The sequence below is a fragment of the Euwallacea similis genome, chromosome 11, assembly GCF_039881205.1.
Source record: "Euwallacea similis isolate ESF13 chromosome 11, ESF131.1, whole genome shotgun sequence".
NCBI lineage: Eukaryota > Metazoa > Arthropoda > Insecta > Coleoptera > Curculionidae > Euwallacea > Euwallacea similis.
In genome coordinates this window covers 5,117,638-5,134,210 of record NC_089619.1, presented here as the reverse complement: position 1 = coordinate 5,134,210, position 16,573 = coordinate 5,117,638, and the positions used below count along the sequence as shown (strand labels likewise).

Below are 16,573 nucleotides of genomic sequence, written 5' to 3'. Positions count from 1 at the left end.
TATGTAGAAACCTGTTTCTAGAATTCCTAACATTAAAATTCCCTCATCTTCTTTTCTCAAAAGTCTCTAAGACTTGTTTCCAAACACCTTTGGCTCGAAATTCCCCTCTGGAATTCTAATTTCCATACTCACAATAGTGGAATCTTGCCGCTTAAAACCTGTTTACGAAGACCCTAAAACGAAATTTCTTTCCACTTTCTAAATTACCTTGAAACAAAATATCCATTTACAAGAATATTTTCAAATTCCGTAGAAGCAGAATTCCCATTTAAAAACATCTGTTCCAACAATACGAAATTCTCCTTAATTGCCCTTTAGAAAGCTGTCTTGAAATCTATATTTGGAATTCCCTTCTACGTACAGTATACAATGGAATTTTTCCTCTTGCAACTTATTTTAAAAATGTCAAAAATTGTAATTCTTCTCTAGAAAATCATTTGCTAAATTCCGTAGAATTAAAGTTTAGTTAGTAGAATTTTCCAAAATCTCTAGGAGCAAAATTCACCTTTAAAATACTATTTCTAAATTTTTTTAGGCAATCAATCCCATTTGAAAGACTGTTTCCAGATTCTTTAGACGCGAAATTTGCCTCCAGGGATTTTATTCCCAAATCACCTAAAGTGGCATTTTCCATCTTGAAACCGATATCCAAAAATTTTAATTCCGTAGAAATGAAATCCCTCTCAGGAAGGCTGGTTCCAAAATCTCTATATTTGGAATTTGTCTTTAGAATATTAATTTTCATAAACCGTAGAAGCGAAATTCCATTGTAGAAAACCATGCACACAGAAACTAAAACCTATCTGGAAGATTGTTTCGAAATTCACTTGAAGCGAAATTTCTCTCTAAAAAAACTGTTTCCTGCTTCTTTGGATACGCTGCTTCCTGCTGAATTTTAAATTCCTTAGAAACAAAAGTTCTCATGAGACAACTAATTTACAAACTCTTGTAAAAAGTATCTTTTTGAAAACTGCTTACGAATTCCATCAATGCGAAGTTCTTTCTTCAAACGACGGATTTTCAAAACTCTTGTAAGTACAATTCATTTCTAGAAAATTTTGCCAAATTCCTTAGAGCCAAGGTTCCACTCCAAAAGAGTTTCTAGATTCCAAAAATGGGAATTATAATCCGTAGAAGTTTCCAAATACCTAGCAAAAAAAATTCCGATCTAGAACAGTTTCTCATATTTCATAGAAAGGAAATTCTCTTTTGCAGAAATTTTACCTAAAACTCCTATAAGGGAAATTTTAGTCTAGAATTTTGTTTTCAACACCTCTAAATGGGACAATCTACTTAGATTTATTTTTTAGAGGAAAGTTTGTAAACCTCTGTTTAGGGAGAAATTTCTATTTTACGAAATGGTTTCCGAAATCCCCAGAAGGAAAATTCTATTCTCGAAATTAGATATAGAAAGAGTCACTAAATGCATTCAAGCCAGTGGCGTATCTTGTTTGATAAGCAACAAAAAAATAATAAAAACGTGGTTTAATAAGATTTAATTGCATTTTTCACATTTTTGGTGGCAGAGAGTTTGGACGTACAAAAACTCGTTTCTTCTGCTTCACCAAAATATATTTATTTTCTGCAATGAATACCTTTATTCTACAATAAACAAAACGACCCTAAAACGTTACGTAAGGAGTTAATTTCCAAGCTAAACCTTGTCGTCTATTTGTGTCAACTAAGCAATTATTATACTCAACGGATTGAGGTACATAAACTCTTTTGCTTAAACAATCAGTTAACGATACCTAATTAATGGTGATGGTCCTAATAACGAAAAGTAGATACACATTTGCCCTCCTCAAATTCAAATTTGTCCCAAAGTTAACTCTTACGTTTACGCCATTACGACACAAAAGAAATAATTCTACACAAAAGCGATTTAGCTGAAGGCTCTATCTTGTCTTAGAGCGGAGTTCTTTTCTCTAAACAAATACTTGAACCATTAACACGATACCATCAACTAATGTCTATCTAAGTACCGCCAGATCTTGTCATATACCTACTTACATTGAAACGAAATCATACGTAAATTATAATTACTTTTAAATACTTACTCAATATTTATAATTAAGTCTTAAATATCACAGATCGCAGAGTCATGTTGCTCAATAATTATTCCTATGCTATGTGTAAGATTACGTAAGGATTAATTCTAGATAAGAAATATCCATGCCGAGAGCGCAAGTCTGCTTACAAGGGTTGTAAAGAACTTGTAAGAGCGCTCTAACCAACCTTGCAAGCATTTACAAATAATGTAAGTAGGTATAGATACTAAAATTATATTTAAACTAAATAGTTTATGAAATTCACTGAAAATTGAAAGCATACTGACCGATTGATTTGTTAAACACAACCATCACAGAAATCCTTCAAAATGGCGGCGATTGACGCCATGATGGAAAGGACTGGCAGAGGACTGAACGGTTTCTCTTCGTCGATTAGCCATGAATTCGTTCAGTCCTCAGACTGTCCTTTAATTTATTGTGGTAAGAAACCAATAAACTAAATTTCTCTCCATGGAACGTGACTTAATGGCTCTCGTAAACATTTAAACTGTGATTAGGTAAACTTACCTTTAATAAGTATCTATATAAAGCTTATTATATGCAACATCCAAATATACGAGAAAGCCCTAAAATGATGCTAAAAATGAGCTGTAAATCCTAAATTTGGTTCCGAGTATGTCTACTTTCCAGGGCGGAAAGTATCGATTTTCCGTTCTGTTATATAACTATATTTAATCGATTTATTATTACTGTCTGTGTTAATGCTACATTTTTCTACGTCACAGGCCGTTATTTTCCTATTTTGCCGAGTGGAAAATTCTGGAAATTCCAAAGTCGTCCCACGCAAAATTTCACCCCGCCAAAAGAGAGAGTTATTACGAATATATAATCTATATGATAAATTTCTATTTAAGTACATATTTACAAGAGATATACAGGAAATTATTTAGAATACTTTGATTTAGACATTGCGTTCTAATCATTTTGTTTTCTGGCCCGTGTAGAGAGTTCATCTATCTTCACGTATCGTCTCTATTTATCAGATGCACAAGAAACGCCTCTTCTTAGCTTCTACATACGTCAATATCACACATTTTCACTCACAACTTAGCTAAGAGGAACTATTTTATTCGAATAAGGCTAAAATGTCGTCATTGGCGGACGTGTTGTTTTGTCCCGAACTACTTCCGCTGCTCGGGGGGGTATTTAGGTCTGGCGGATCCAGGTAGGAAAGCAGCTCCATTGGGTCCACACTGTCCGGCAAAAGCTAAAACAAAAATAATGGGTTATTGTTAAATTAACCAGCTGAGAGCTCTTGAATGGCTTTTAGCGGATTCAGTCGTTCGACTGTCCTTGTTGAGATGGCGTCCTTTATTACATTTAGTGAGGATGGGCGGACAACTGATCGGTTTTTGCCTTGGTAGAGGTTATGAAATGGTTTAGTCCTCCGCTCGTCTTTTCAACCAAAACGTCATCTCACGCCAACTTAAATAAATAAAATGGTGGGAAAAGAATGCAGAAGATGTTTTCAATTTTCGCGCTTTCCGAGTCGTTTTTTTAGATAGTACACTCCGCATATTATTTCGTAATTAGATTCTACAAGGCTTCTCTTATTTGATTGGTTGTAGGATATATCAATTGACGCTATCTTGAATAACTGAACAGTGAAGCTTATGTGATTCATTAACGCCATTTTGACTTAATCTCAACAGTGTTTAGTCGTCCATATGAATTGTATGACTTCATTTTGAAGACTCAAATAACACTAAGTCTTTCTCTCATCCTCTTCAAAATCGCGTCCCTACTCTCTCCCGCTCTTTCTCTATCTATATACTTACATTCAACGCCTCCTGCCCCGTCCCCTCCCCCGCAATGACGGCCGCAGGATCAAAGTTCAAATCGCTGGGAATATCGGGAATGGCTTCATTGGTGTCGCAATTATTTCCAGTGCTGCTGCAAGCGCCAGTGGCGTGCTGGTTTTCATTTATTGCAGGCGAAACGCTGGGCGGACCGGTGGTAGCCCCTCCGGGGGTGTGGGGCGTGTGCGGGGTGTGCGGAGTATGCGGTGTGTGAGGCGTATGAGGCATCTGAAAATGTTATTCTTCAAAGTAAAGTTTTTTCATTATTTGCTCAGTATTTACCTGTTCATTAAGACTTTTTTCGATGGCGTTTAATGGATCTAAGGTGTTCACAGTTTCGCTGAGGTGCGATAAGGGGCCTCCGCCTCCCAGATACTCCTGGCTCATACTAGAGTCTTGTCCATTTCCTGGAATAACAAAGAATATTTTTAGCGTAACTTTAATACGGATTTTTTTATTTAACTTACCTCTATTTCCATTGTTCATTCCCTGAGCGCCAGCGATCATGGACCCGCTAGCAATGCTGTTCATATCAGGAGGTAAATAAGGCGACATTGCCTGTGACATGTCCCAATTATTCATTGTAGGCAACGTCATACTTCCAGGAGACATGGGTTTATTCATCCTCTTGGAAGAACACGTTTCATTACCCTCGTCCTCCAACTAAACAGATTTCCATTAATCTACTGAGAAACCTTCACCATTTAGTCAAACCTTTATTCCGCTCCTTGCAGCTTTCCAATTGGCAGAGCTGTCAATCGTCACCTCCTCCACGTCATTGGTCGATAAACTATTCAAGATTCCCCACATGTATTGGTCAACTTCTAGGCCCTCCAATTGGGCAGGTTTACTATTTTATAGAAATTTTGTAAATTGTATATTAGGAAGTAATGGAGAGACTCACTTGCACACTGGACATCGCCAAGAACCTCTTTCGCAATGGAGCTGAAGATAACTTTCTAGGTCAAAACATTGTATGTGTTTGCATTCGTGCCCTCTTGCTGGCAAGGTTATTCGTTTGAAAGTTATGGGACATTTTAGAGACACCTGAAACATTGTTGATAATTTATTAGCCAGGAAAAGGTCCAAACCCTGCTCGTCTTATTCAAAGTAACGACAAAACCCTACAAAATGTAACCATTTTGATTCTACCTACCTTAAGAGCGGTTTGCTCCACTGCGTCTCTATCATTAACTCCTGAACTTGTACTATTGAAATTCCTCTTGATTTTGGCGATGCAATGATCTGCTGTGAGCAGTCGTTTGCGCAAGAGACCTTGCAGAACCGATCTCACACTGGGCCGATGGACCAGTTGGAGAACGAAGAGATGCGACTGTAATTTTGTCACATTTGAACAAAAATATCATTGAAAATTGAGGATATTCCTTACGCAACAGCAAGCGGCTACAGTGATTTGTATCGTATTTCTGCCGGGTTGACACACGTCCTTCAGGTACAACGGCCTATGGGAGGTCTTGTTTTCACCCCTGTCGATCAACAGAGGAGTGGCGTTGACTGACACCTGGAAAGAGGGAAAGAATTCTAGATATGGGTGGTCACAGTTAATATGTAGTCATAATTACTGTATGGTAAAAATTACTATGTAATTATTAGATATATTATGGTCATGGTTACTGTGGAGTCATAATGTAGTTTCAGTTACTAATGAAGACACAGTTAATATGTGTATACAAAAACGCATAGGACGCTTTCCACTATAGTCAATGTTTTCGATATCTTAATATTTTGCCACTTTATTCGCAGTAAAGTTACTATATAGTTACAATTGCTATGTAGCAAAAATTACTATGTGATTACAGTTGCTATGTCGTCGAAATCGTGGTCACAATTGCTACGCAATTACAGTCCCTACCTAAACAGAATTACCATTTCAACAAAGTTACCGTATGGTAACAATTACTTTAAGGTCACAGTTATTTTGTACTCACAATTATCAGATATTCACTGTTATTTTCCTTATTTTTCCTTACCTGAACACTAGTAGGCCAGTTCGTGTTCATGTTTCTATCTTCGTGGTGAAAGCATTTGAGTTGTAGCTCCAAATCGGATCGCCACATCAACGTCTGATGAACTGTCGGCTTTAACTGAAACACGTGGTTACTCACAGCCAAATTGTGTTCCAGTCTGAAAGGTGGAAGGATGATTCCATCCCTCACAGGGAAGGTGAGACGCAACTCGTCGTCCTCTGAAATATTCCATTGCGCACAGGTTCTTCAGTTAGAATCCGGACTTACTTTGTGCAACCGGTGATTTCATCTCGTTGAAACTGGGCTTAATATCTGGATTAGGGCTGGCATAAGGGGGGATGCTGCTAGCAGGGGTAAGAGGGGGTGTGGGGTTGCCTGGAATGGGGCTGTGCTGGTAGTTCATGTTGGCTCGCACAGTCATATCAGGCTGGAATTGGTGATTTGGTGAAGTGTATTGCGCTGGAACTAAAAAAATGGGATTAATTCAGTTTTTTGTTAAGTTTAAGGGTAAGTTACCACTGTGTCCAGAACTGCCCATATACTGTCCAGAATTATTGGAAGGAAATTGGTTCATTGAAGTGTTAAAATACTGCGTTTGGTTGGTGTAGGGAGGCGTGGAGCCTCTTAGTTGTCTGGAGTTTGCCATACTTCCAGAACTTGGACCGAAGGTCCCAGTGGGCCCCAGGGGTTGCTGAGTTGGATACTGATTGAAGCTGGGCTGCCGAGCTCCATAGCTTCCATACTGGTTATTGGCATTGAAATTAGGATTTACTGAACTCATATTAGGTCCCATGGAGGCCATAGGAGGCCCACTTTTCCCAGGACTAATAACTGGATTCACATAATTCTGTCTTTTTTGAGTCATGTGCATTGCTGGAGAAGGATACGGAGTCATCCTCCTATTGGGATACATCAAATTCGAATTCCCTTGAACTTGATGAGGCCCTCCCGCAAATTTATGTCCCATTGCTGCAACACAAAGTTAGAATACTTCTCATCCAGCATGTGAATTACTTACCCATATTCGCCCCCATCCCTGGAGCCATATTGTGCATGCCGCCCATCTGGTTCATGTTATTCATGTTGTTCATCACCATGGGGTTCATGCTGTTCATGGGCATCATTCTCTGGTAGCCCTGGATATATTGCTGATTGCCAAACTGGTTGTCTTGGAGAGCGACGACGCTGGCGGTCGCTGTGGCGGTAGCAGTGGCCGCCGCCACCATGGCGGCGGTGCTGAGAGCGTTCCCTTGGTTCGAGTACCCGCCGCCAGACGGGTCTGGATGGTTCATGCCATTTAGGCATGGGCCATAACTGTTTAGACTGTAATAGAAGACCATTGTTACAGTTAAAGGTCATTTAAAGGGTTTAATTCCCATGTTTGTTCGGCTTTTTAACCCAGTTATATCGTCATTGGGGCAGTTGCAAACACTGACGCATTAAAGCAGTTATAAAACAGTCCCATGCCGATGATTTCCATTCAAACAAATCGTGGGGAGCAGTGTGAGAAAAACTATATTTCGTTTGCTTAAACCGGTGGGTAAAGCACAATTGATTTTCGAGGGCTATCGACGATTGTCAACGCTTATAGGGGACCGTATTAGAGGGAGAGAAAGACCCAAACAATGCCGAATATGAGCCTTTTAATTTAGGGTAAAATTTTAGACATGGCTGACGCATGTTTCCAAATATTCCAACGACTTTTTGTACTATCGAACCCCCGAAAGTCTTAGGGTTCTACTTCGGCACTATTATTTATCTTCGTTCTTCGAGGTACCTTTGCCGCCGTTTACAACGGAACCCATGTTTTGACACAGGGCGGTATGTCTTAGCCCTAAAGACTTGTTTATGGTTCTCGACCACTTTACCAGCCTTCGTCACGGTTCTCTCTTTTCCCACTGCTCATTTCAGTTGTGTACGTGACCATAAACCTTGAAGTGATGGGCAGATGTCGTCTTTAGAACCCGAATGTTTCGAAACAGACCATTGAAAATCCCCGTTTTAGAAATGGGCCTTTCTTCCGAGAAATGTAGGTAGAGATTTTAGTGGGAAGGTGGGCGTCTTCGATGGTTCTGAATGTACCAGCTTTTCGGCTCAAAGTCACTTGAAACGTGTTAATTTCGCTAAAAATTTCTGATTTTTTTGCTACCATCGTAACTGAAATCAATGAGAATTAGGGCAGTCACATGACTCATCCTCTCACCCCCATTTGTGGGGCGTTGGAAGAGTGCAATATGAACGATTCCGTTTGGGGACGAGATCTAATTAGGGAATGATCTATTTAAGGAAGGAAATCTGCCAGTTGAGAACTATTTTATTTTACTATTTACTAACCCAAGATCCTATATCCTTCACTTCCTATTTCGAGATACTCGAGAATATGGGGTCTAGCACTAGTAAATAATCTTCATGTCATTTAAAGGTCAGGAATTCGACTTTTTTTAATTAAACACCCCCTATATTTTTCGATACTTTTAAACTACGATTCAAGTGGACGATTTTGCATACTTGTTTCTCTAGGCCAGGGCTGGCCTTAGCAAATCTAACATCCTGGACGAAATTTTTAATCACCACTCCCCTACCCCTAAAAAAGACTGCCGGTCAGGGAACCAAACTACCCCCCCCCCCCTCTAACGCTTTATCCATGCCTCTACTAATTTTGGTTTTAGAGCTCTGAAGTGGGGGTTCTTCTGGGTGAAAATTCAATCACCCTTCTTACGTCGACTATATTTTGCGTTATTTTCAGAACTAAGATTCAAGTAGATGATTTCAAATACACGATTAATATATCTTTCTCTGAGAAATTTAAAGCCTCAGAGTGGTTTCTCTGAGTAGACATTTGATCAGTTTTTCACTTCCCTTTTCCGCTGATAAAGCGAGTTTTTTTAATAGAACGCCCCGTATATATTTAATTGCAACTCAAGAAGACATAGACAACATTTAAATAAACCAGTGTTCAACGATGCGTCTCACTTGACATCAAAAAGGGGGTGTGAACTCAGCGTCTTCACTTTCTCACAGTGGCAAGTTCCGGTGGTTAAACTACAGAGTGGTACTCACCCATTATTCCTGAAATTGGCCTGATTTCCGTATCCCGAATGGGGCTGAGTTTTGGCGTAATAGCCTGCAGTCGCAGGGCTGCCTGGTCCTGCGTTGGCCTCAAGGGAACCCCCCGAATGCGAAGACGTGGTGACTCCCCACACCGTTGTTACGACGGATAAGGGCTGCTGGGCATTAAGTCCACCAGGCGACCAATCTCTACAAGAAAAACGTCATATGATAAACTCTTGAAAATATTTAAATGTGAGAAGTCAGAGGATTAATTCATTTGATGAAGCCGTAAACGTAGGGCGTTGATTAATCCATTTTGCTACTTACCATCAAACATCTGACTCACAACTGATAACATATGAATTTATCCACGACATGCCTCTGATATTTCAACGCCTACTTGAGGTTTTTTAATGATCACCCTTTATATTTCGGACGACAGATGTTAAATTAAAATTATATTATCAGCAGGTGAGCAGTTTACCATACAAAGAAAACCATATTGTGACTACTAGTAAACCAATATTGCCTATTTCACAGCTCTTTTTCCTTATCGCGACTTCTTCAATAGATTTCTCATTGAATATGGTACTTTGTTTCCCTCTAAAGTTTCCAATTGGGTACTAATTTGCTGGATGTCATGAGGTGGTTCATCAGGTGCAAGACAGCAGCTGCCCAATGGCATGTGCCACATTGCGTTTACCATTTACACCCGTCTTCTTCGTTATTGTATGGTAGAAAAGTCGAAATTGGGTCTATAGGAACTACAAGAAAACACGTGGCCTTTTGCCCTTAAGCAGTTTTGAGTCTTAAAACCACACGTGTGACTATTAGATACAGGGCGAGTCTTAGGGATTTCCTTTTAACACGACGTAGAGCTCAAAAAAACCAAGCAAAATTTTATGTAACGTTTTTTTCGAAATATCATAAGCAACCGAAGTATGCGCGTGTAAAAGTTTTAATAAATAACAAATCCTTTAAATCATCGTTCATTCCGAGATTGGCTACAAAAGGTGTTCGAAATTGTTGTTATTGGTCGCATTTACACAAATTATCGCTCGCCTTAGTCACGACTTTACATGCTGTTAAAAGGGACCTTTTTCCACGAAAAATTTCTACGGCGTTTTCTCTCCGTTCACGCAGCTCTGCCACCGTGTTAATTTCAGTTGTAAACAACAAACTTTTCGTATAACTCAACGGATAAAAATTACACGGATATAGGTCTGGTGATCTCACGGATCGTCTTACTGCGACCCATACACCTGTTGAACTTAGAAAATTGGTTATTTCAAAAATCCCGTACTTTTTTTACTTTTTCTCATACGCGCATAGTTCGATTGTTTTTAAGATTTTGAAAAATGTTACATACAGAGTTTGTTTAGTTTTATGTTGTGTTAAAAGGAAAACCCCTTCTTGAGGTTCACCTTGTATTGTTTAATAGTGGTCCTTATGGGAAGCGTCAATCATTGGGAATCATGTCACGGATAGTCATGCGTAGCTACGCCCAATTACACCGCTTTTCAGCCACGCCCGTGCTCATCTAAGTAATAGTTGCCTAATAGCGTTCACGAAAAGAATCTGGGCCAAACATTGAAAATCTGTTTGCAGCTTTGGAGGACGTTTTCTCCTAATTACATCTTCTTAACTTGTAGTACTACTCCCACTAATCCACAATGCCTTATTAATGAAATCACTTTTACGAACGACCTCGTCCGATTTGTTGGTACGCTATGGATGAAGTTATTGCACATATCTAGCCATTTATAGTCCTAAAAACTATCGGTCTAGATATCTACAAGAAAGCTGCAACAATAATAAATGCAGAAAGAGAGCAACTACTGCGATGTCATTTGGTCGGAATTAATACATATTTTGCATTGTGGCCGAGGAGAAAGTACTGTAGAATATTCTGCAACCTCTCAATTCAATATTTTCGGTCTCAATTTCTTGTGGTAGTACCAGCGATAGTTACATGATGTAAACCTAAATAACGTGTTATAGCCATTTGAAAGGCAGCATCGTTTCATAACAGTTTTCTGAATAAGATGTCGAATATCTTGAAATTTCTCCGAGGGGTAGATTGCTCATGAATTTTTGCACAACGAAATACCTTGAAAATGCCTCGAAAATACCTTGAAATACCTCGAGCGTGTAGGGGAGAGTGTTCTATAATGAAACAAAAGGTTGCAAATTTTAAATAATGATGCAAGTCTATGGGCGACAGTACAATTAATAACAAGTGTATTCTGTAGTTGCTAAATTTAACATTTTATCGATTTTGTGGATCAGCTAGGTCTTGTAGCTGATTAATTTCATTCGTAGCTCTCATAGTTTATGCGTTTCGTTTGCAGGCATCGTACCTTATTCGATTCGTTTGTAGCTGTTGTAGCTCATGCGTTTCGTTTGTAAGTCTCGAAGCTTATTCCTTTCGTTTGTACATTATAATCTCTTATGGTTTATCGTCATTAGATTTCTCTGACAGAGTTTTTCTTTCTTAATGATGCGTGATTTTTACCTTTCTTTTAGGGGTGCGCACCATGGTCCACAGCGAAACGACTGTTAATGGAGTACACAGTGATGGCATGTCTCGCTGTGCCCCACTATTAAAGTTGCTTACAAATTAAAAAAAAAAACAAATTAAATTTCTTTTACATTATGAATGATTTATACGTAGAATGCTATCTAGGTCTGCACATGAAGTAAGGTTCGCAATAGAAAACGACCCAGTAGCGCATTGAGAAGTTTACCTAAGCACAGATGCAAGAGGCTGATCGCCTTGTATTAGAAGCAAATTTGCCACTCAGAATTACAAAGTGTTGCCATGTTACTCTGTATAGATAACAATAATTTTTCTTGGACTTTGCCGCTCCTTTGACCCAGTTTGAATTAGGAAACGTATTTGTTTCAGATATGTTCAAAAAGTTGAAGCAATCCTGCTTCAGGCATATTGTTTCATCCCAAATATAATGTGTTCTTGATTTTTACCCGCGATGAAGAGAACACGTTAGTTGAGTACCTTTTAATGTCTTCAAACATGTGCTACGGACGAACTCCAATAGAACGTCGTAAGCTTGCATATGAAACAGCTATCTGTTATTACCATAAATGCTTATATGGACTGACAAAAGTAATGGCAAACTTGAAGAAATTCTGTGAAAATCTCGTACAGCAACTTCATGTCAAGACGAGCCACTCTCCCAAAGTCAATAACTCTTTAAGTGCGAAAACGGACAGTTCAGACGAAAAATGTATGAATTTTGATATATAAAGGGAACGTTTGTCGAGTTGCACAACACAACCGAAAAAGTGACAGCTTATAGAAATTATTAAGAATTTACATGAACAAAAAGAGGTGATTTGAATGATGTCAGTTCGGGAGGTCTTACCGGCCATGTAGCGATACCCCAGCTCCCAATCCACTTTCCTGTATATCGCTCATCTATTAGTAATCTCCTGTGATAATTTCCTGTAAACGTAGATTCGGATTATCATTCGTTACGGAAATGCAGCGTGTTAAGGTTTGAAAGTGGTTCTCAATATTGCCTTTTGTATCTCTTGAGAGTTTTTATAATTTTAGTTCCGGTTTAAAAATGACAAAATCATCCTAAAAATCGAAGCGAACATAACATAACAGGTCTGGAACAGTATCCAGACTTTAGCAAAAAAACACTCAGAAATTAAAGAGACACAATGTGTGTTTTTTTTTTCAAGAACCCAAAGACCATCCTTCAGGGAGATGAACGTTTTCGCAACGGGATAAGGATATTCATTTGAGATGGGAACGGAACTACCACAGTCCAGAATCCTCCGAATCCTCTTTGCAATAAATAACAAAAATTTTCAAAGAAATAATTCGAAAGGTGTCAATTCGGGAGGTTTTATCGGCCATTCCGAATCCTGTAATATTTCTCCTATAACAGACACAATCTATCTCTTTTTTTTTCAAGAACCTTGAGACGTTTTCGTAATGGTACAAAGGATATTTAATTTAAATGAAACTGGAATTGCCAGTCCAGGCTCTTCTGAAAATCCCCGCAAGAAAATGAATGAAGCAGGTGTCACAATTATGGGGACACTCAAGAACATGTAGAACACGAACTAATTAAATAAGAAACATGGCGTAAAAAGTAGAACATGAAGCTTCACAGGATGACAATTATCCAAGCACTAACTAACGCAAATTATAAAGAAACCTTCAAGCAATTTTCTCTGTGCCGTGAAGCAAATTTGTCAAAGTTATCCAAAATCAAATAAAAGAAAGATTTGGAACTCAAAGACAGGTAAGACAATCACAGCAACAAACACTCCAAAGAAGGATGCATTGGCTGCTAAAGAACTGAATAAGAAATCTGTTAAAACGCGTACAATTAAGAAAGTAAAGAGAAAGTTAATTTGAGAAGAATCAAGTGATGAAGAAGTAGAGTGGTAAGAATCGGCCTGAAAAGACGATGAATAGGTGTATACAGCCATAGATAAAAAGTTAAGAACAACTCCAACAGACTTTGTTTTGGTGTAGTTTCGAACTAAAACTCTGATTTACTATGTGGGAAGAGTTTTCTCTGACAATAAGTTTGATATTTTGTTTAAGGAGAGAAGCACCAAAGCAGGTGGTAAGTTTTCATTCCCAGTGAATCCCAATGTAGCTGCTATTGTGCCATAAGTGGGGTGGCACAATGGAACAAAATTAACAATCATAATTAATATTAAACTTCTATACTACAATTGTTCATTTTTCGCTCAACATTTGTCCAAATTATATGAAAATATATTATTTGAAAAATATGAATTTTTGAATGGTACTTTCAAGTTTCCTTTTGGACTAGAAATAGGAAAAGTATAATTTTTTTCAAAAACTTGTTTCCCTGTGGAACATTCTCCTTTGCATCAAAATTTCTCAGTGATCTTTCCATCAAATTTCCTTATATTTTATTTGAAGGAGGGCATAAGCATATTACATATACACAAAAACTTTCTGGGGATAGTTTCATTAGTTGTTTTGAGGTCAACTGAGTTTGAGGGTTCCTACTAAAAGAAGTTTTGTTTCTTTCTCAGGATCTGAAGACAAACCTGATTGCCAAATTGACTTATTAAGACAAATTTATGGTCTTTTGTTGAAAAAAGTAACTGTTACATTTATCAGTGCAACAAAATTCCAACAGGCAAAAGATTTTTGGTTTTTTGGTATAGAATTCCCCCCACGCTGTTGGGTTTCTAAGGGGGCGTTTAGCACGATTTTGGGGTCTACAAATCATTTAAAACAATCCTAACTGTCAAACTGACATGTCAAGGTCATGTCAAATTTATTGTCTATTGTTTTGTCAAAAAAAACTTATATTCATCAGTGCGCTAAACTCTACAATGGGTAGAAAAAATTATTAAGGGTTGGTTTCTTGTTATTGAACCCACCCCGCGTTGCGGGGTTTCTAAGGGGGATTTTCCACATTTGTAGAGATCTAAAGACGACTAAAGAGACCCCTAACGGCCAAATTGACATGTTAACTATTTAGAGTTTTTTAAGCAACCCTTATCACCCCTAATAAATAATAAGCCTCCACTGGTGCAACCTCGACAACATCTGTTCCGAAAGCTGTTTGTCCGCGGTGTTGCCATTTGACATGGTTATTATTTTAAAGTTCTACGTGGTATTAGTAACATTTAAGGATGTGTAAGTTGCGCAGGTCATGGCAGTTGTTTATTGCTATGTACTTATTATCTACTAGATTAGTTACCTATAGGTGGTATATCCCAGCATTTAGGACACATAAAGAATAGTTGAGGTTCATGTAAAATCCAAAAACTGCGCGAAAGTAACTGAAATCCAAACTCAGGCTAGTTTGCGCTGCACATAACCAAACTTATTTTGTCCAAAGTTTCAAGTCCACTGTGTTATAGGTCGCAGGTAGGGCGCAAAGTACGCATTTTCCGACGCGACTGGTACGCCCCCAACTTTTCCACGCGACATTGGCCGAAAACGAATTTTTCATGGGAAATTGACATCCATAAAAGTGCGCTACGTAGCGACGTGATCGATCCGAAGCGCATCGCCATACTGAGTTCGAGCCTTCGAGTGTTCGAGTGGATCTCCCGAAACACCTTTGTGTTGCCGTTCTCTGCACGTAAGCAGCAAGGCTGCCGTGGAGGGGGAATTGTAGGGGAGAGCAGACTGGAGTGGATGGCTTTTATTATTCGATTCCGTGTGGTCACAAATATCAGTCGAAACGGCCAGCGTTGCCATGTTTACTTCTCTCCGTCGTGTCTCCGGTTGGGGGGTTCCTAAGGGGGGGTCTCTGTCCATATTTTAGGGTCTCAGAACGAAAAAAGCAGTAGTTTTGGTTATACCCGTATCATTTAATTTGGGCAAAACAGACTTTATTCTTGCGCATGCGTATGTTTTTTTTTAGGAAGTTTTTAAGACTATCTTGAATTTTTTTGTCCAGAAAAACGATTTATATGATGGAGATTTATATAAATTACGAGCAACTCGAGATTATTTACAGAGGAATCCTTTGTATTTTTTAATTGGGGAAAACACGAATTACATTTCTTTTAATTTGATTCAAACTTACCTGAAACATAATCTTTGAATTGTTTTAATTGGATGAAACATAAATTGCATTTTATTGAATTTTGCGTACTTCGAACCTCACTTAAATGCAATTTTTAAATTCAATGAAACATCAATCTCAATTATTGAATTTCGTTTAATATTATAAATTTAGTTGAGGTAAATGTTCGATATTTTTTAATTCTGTGGATTTTTGAATTTATTGAACTGGAACTTTCCTGAATGCGAATTTTATGATTTTTGCATTCAAAATAACATGAATTGCATTTTTTTAAATTTTGCTTCAATCGAAATGTCCTGAAACGTGATTTATAAAATTCTTCAATCTAAAAGGAAATCCCTCACATTTTTTTTTAACTTTTCTTTGAATTTTTTAATCTCGAAGCTTATGAATTTACAATAAAGCTTTAAATTCGATAAACTCAAATACTTCCTGTCAGGGTATTTAGTAGAATATATTAATGCGAATAAGTGTGTTTTTAATTCCGCTTGACTGAAATTCTACCTAAAGTCAATTGAAATTAAACAATCTTTCACGTTTATATTTTAAATTTACTTGAAAAGCGTTTTTTGGCATTTTCAAAATTGAAAAACCATATTTTAAATGTCTTATTAACTTTAATTTACCAGTAAAGCAATTTTAAAAATGTTTGAATTCGGAGAAAGACGAAATTCCTTATATTTTCACTAATAATTTACTTAGATATATTTTACAATCATCAGCATTTAGTTATCACATACTTGCATTATGCGGTGTAAACCAACGAAATAGCGGGAGTACCAAATACAGACAACCCCAAATACACGGCGCATTGTAAAAACACCTCTTGCAGGCAGCCAGATAACCTACATCATTCTGACTAAGTTTACCCCGCAACAATAATTAATTTACGTGAAGTTCCCACATATCCTAAAACTTTAGCAGTAGATAGTTAATTAATGACATCTCTTTAACCTACTAAACAGATTATAGCTGATTTCGCTGTAATCGTATCAGCCTAGGTCAAAATCGACGCGTAAATATCGATAATTAGATCTATAGGAAGAGAGAAAAAAATCCGGAATAAAATTCTAGATAGAATTCGATCTTGTCCGGCA

General features: G+C 37.9%; 1 protein-coding gene across 3 annotated transcripts; it reads right to left on the bottom strand.

Moving 5' to 3' along the window:
• Positions 1–1,550: 1,550 nt before the first annotated feature.
• Positions 1,551–15,000, bottom strand: tna (tonalli). 3 transcript variants are annotated; one of them, XM_066395122.1, is made up of 14 exons: positions 14,640–14,999; positions 8,920–9,117; positions 6,878–7,182; positions 6,376–6,828; positions 6,127–6,324; positions 5,863–6,077; positions 5,262–5,393; positions 5,028–5,204; positions 4,776–4,918; positions 4,586–4,721; positions 4,339–4,534; positions 4,154–4,278; positions 3,851–4,099; positions 1,551–3,279 (listed from the first exon to the last, which is right to left on the bottom strand). In XM_066395122.1, the coding sequence occupies exons 1-14, from the start codon at positions 14,660–14,662 to the stop codon at positions 3,139–3,141; spliced, it is 2,691 nt and encodes an 896-aa protein (XP_066251219.1). In that variant the 5' UTR covers positions 14,663–14,999; the 3' UTR covers positions 1,551–3,138. The 3 variants fall into 3 exon arrangements, with proteins under 3 accessions (XP_066251219.1, XP_066251218.1, XP_066251220.1); XM_066395121.1 differs by having other exon boundaries at positions 4,154–4,534; positions 14,640–15,000; XM_066395123.1 differs by lacking the exon at positions 8,920–9,117 and having other exon boundaries at positions 4,154–4,534; positions 14,640–15,000.
• Positions 15,001–16,573: the final 1,573 nt, after the last annotated feature.

Coding starts and splice junctions, on each gene's coding strand:
- tna (XM_066395121.1), bottom strand. CDS start 14,662: ATGCTGGGATATACCACCTATAG. Junction 4,100..4,153: donor AAAAAAGTCTTAATGAACAG/GTAAATACTGAG, acceptor TAACATTTTCAG/ATGCCTCATACGCCTCACAC. Junction 3,280..3,850: donor CGGGGCAGGAGGCGTTGAAT/GTAAGTATATAG, acceptor TTTTTGTTTTAG/CTTTTGCCGGACAGTGTGGA.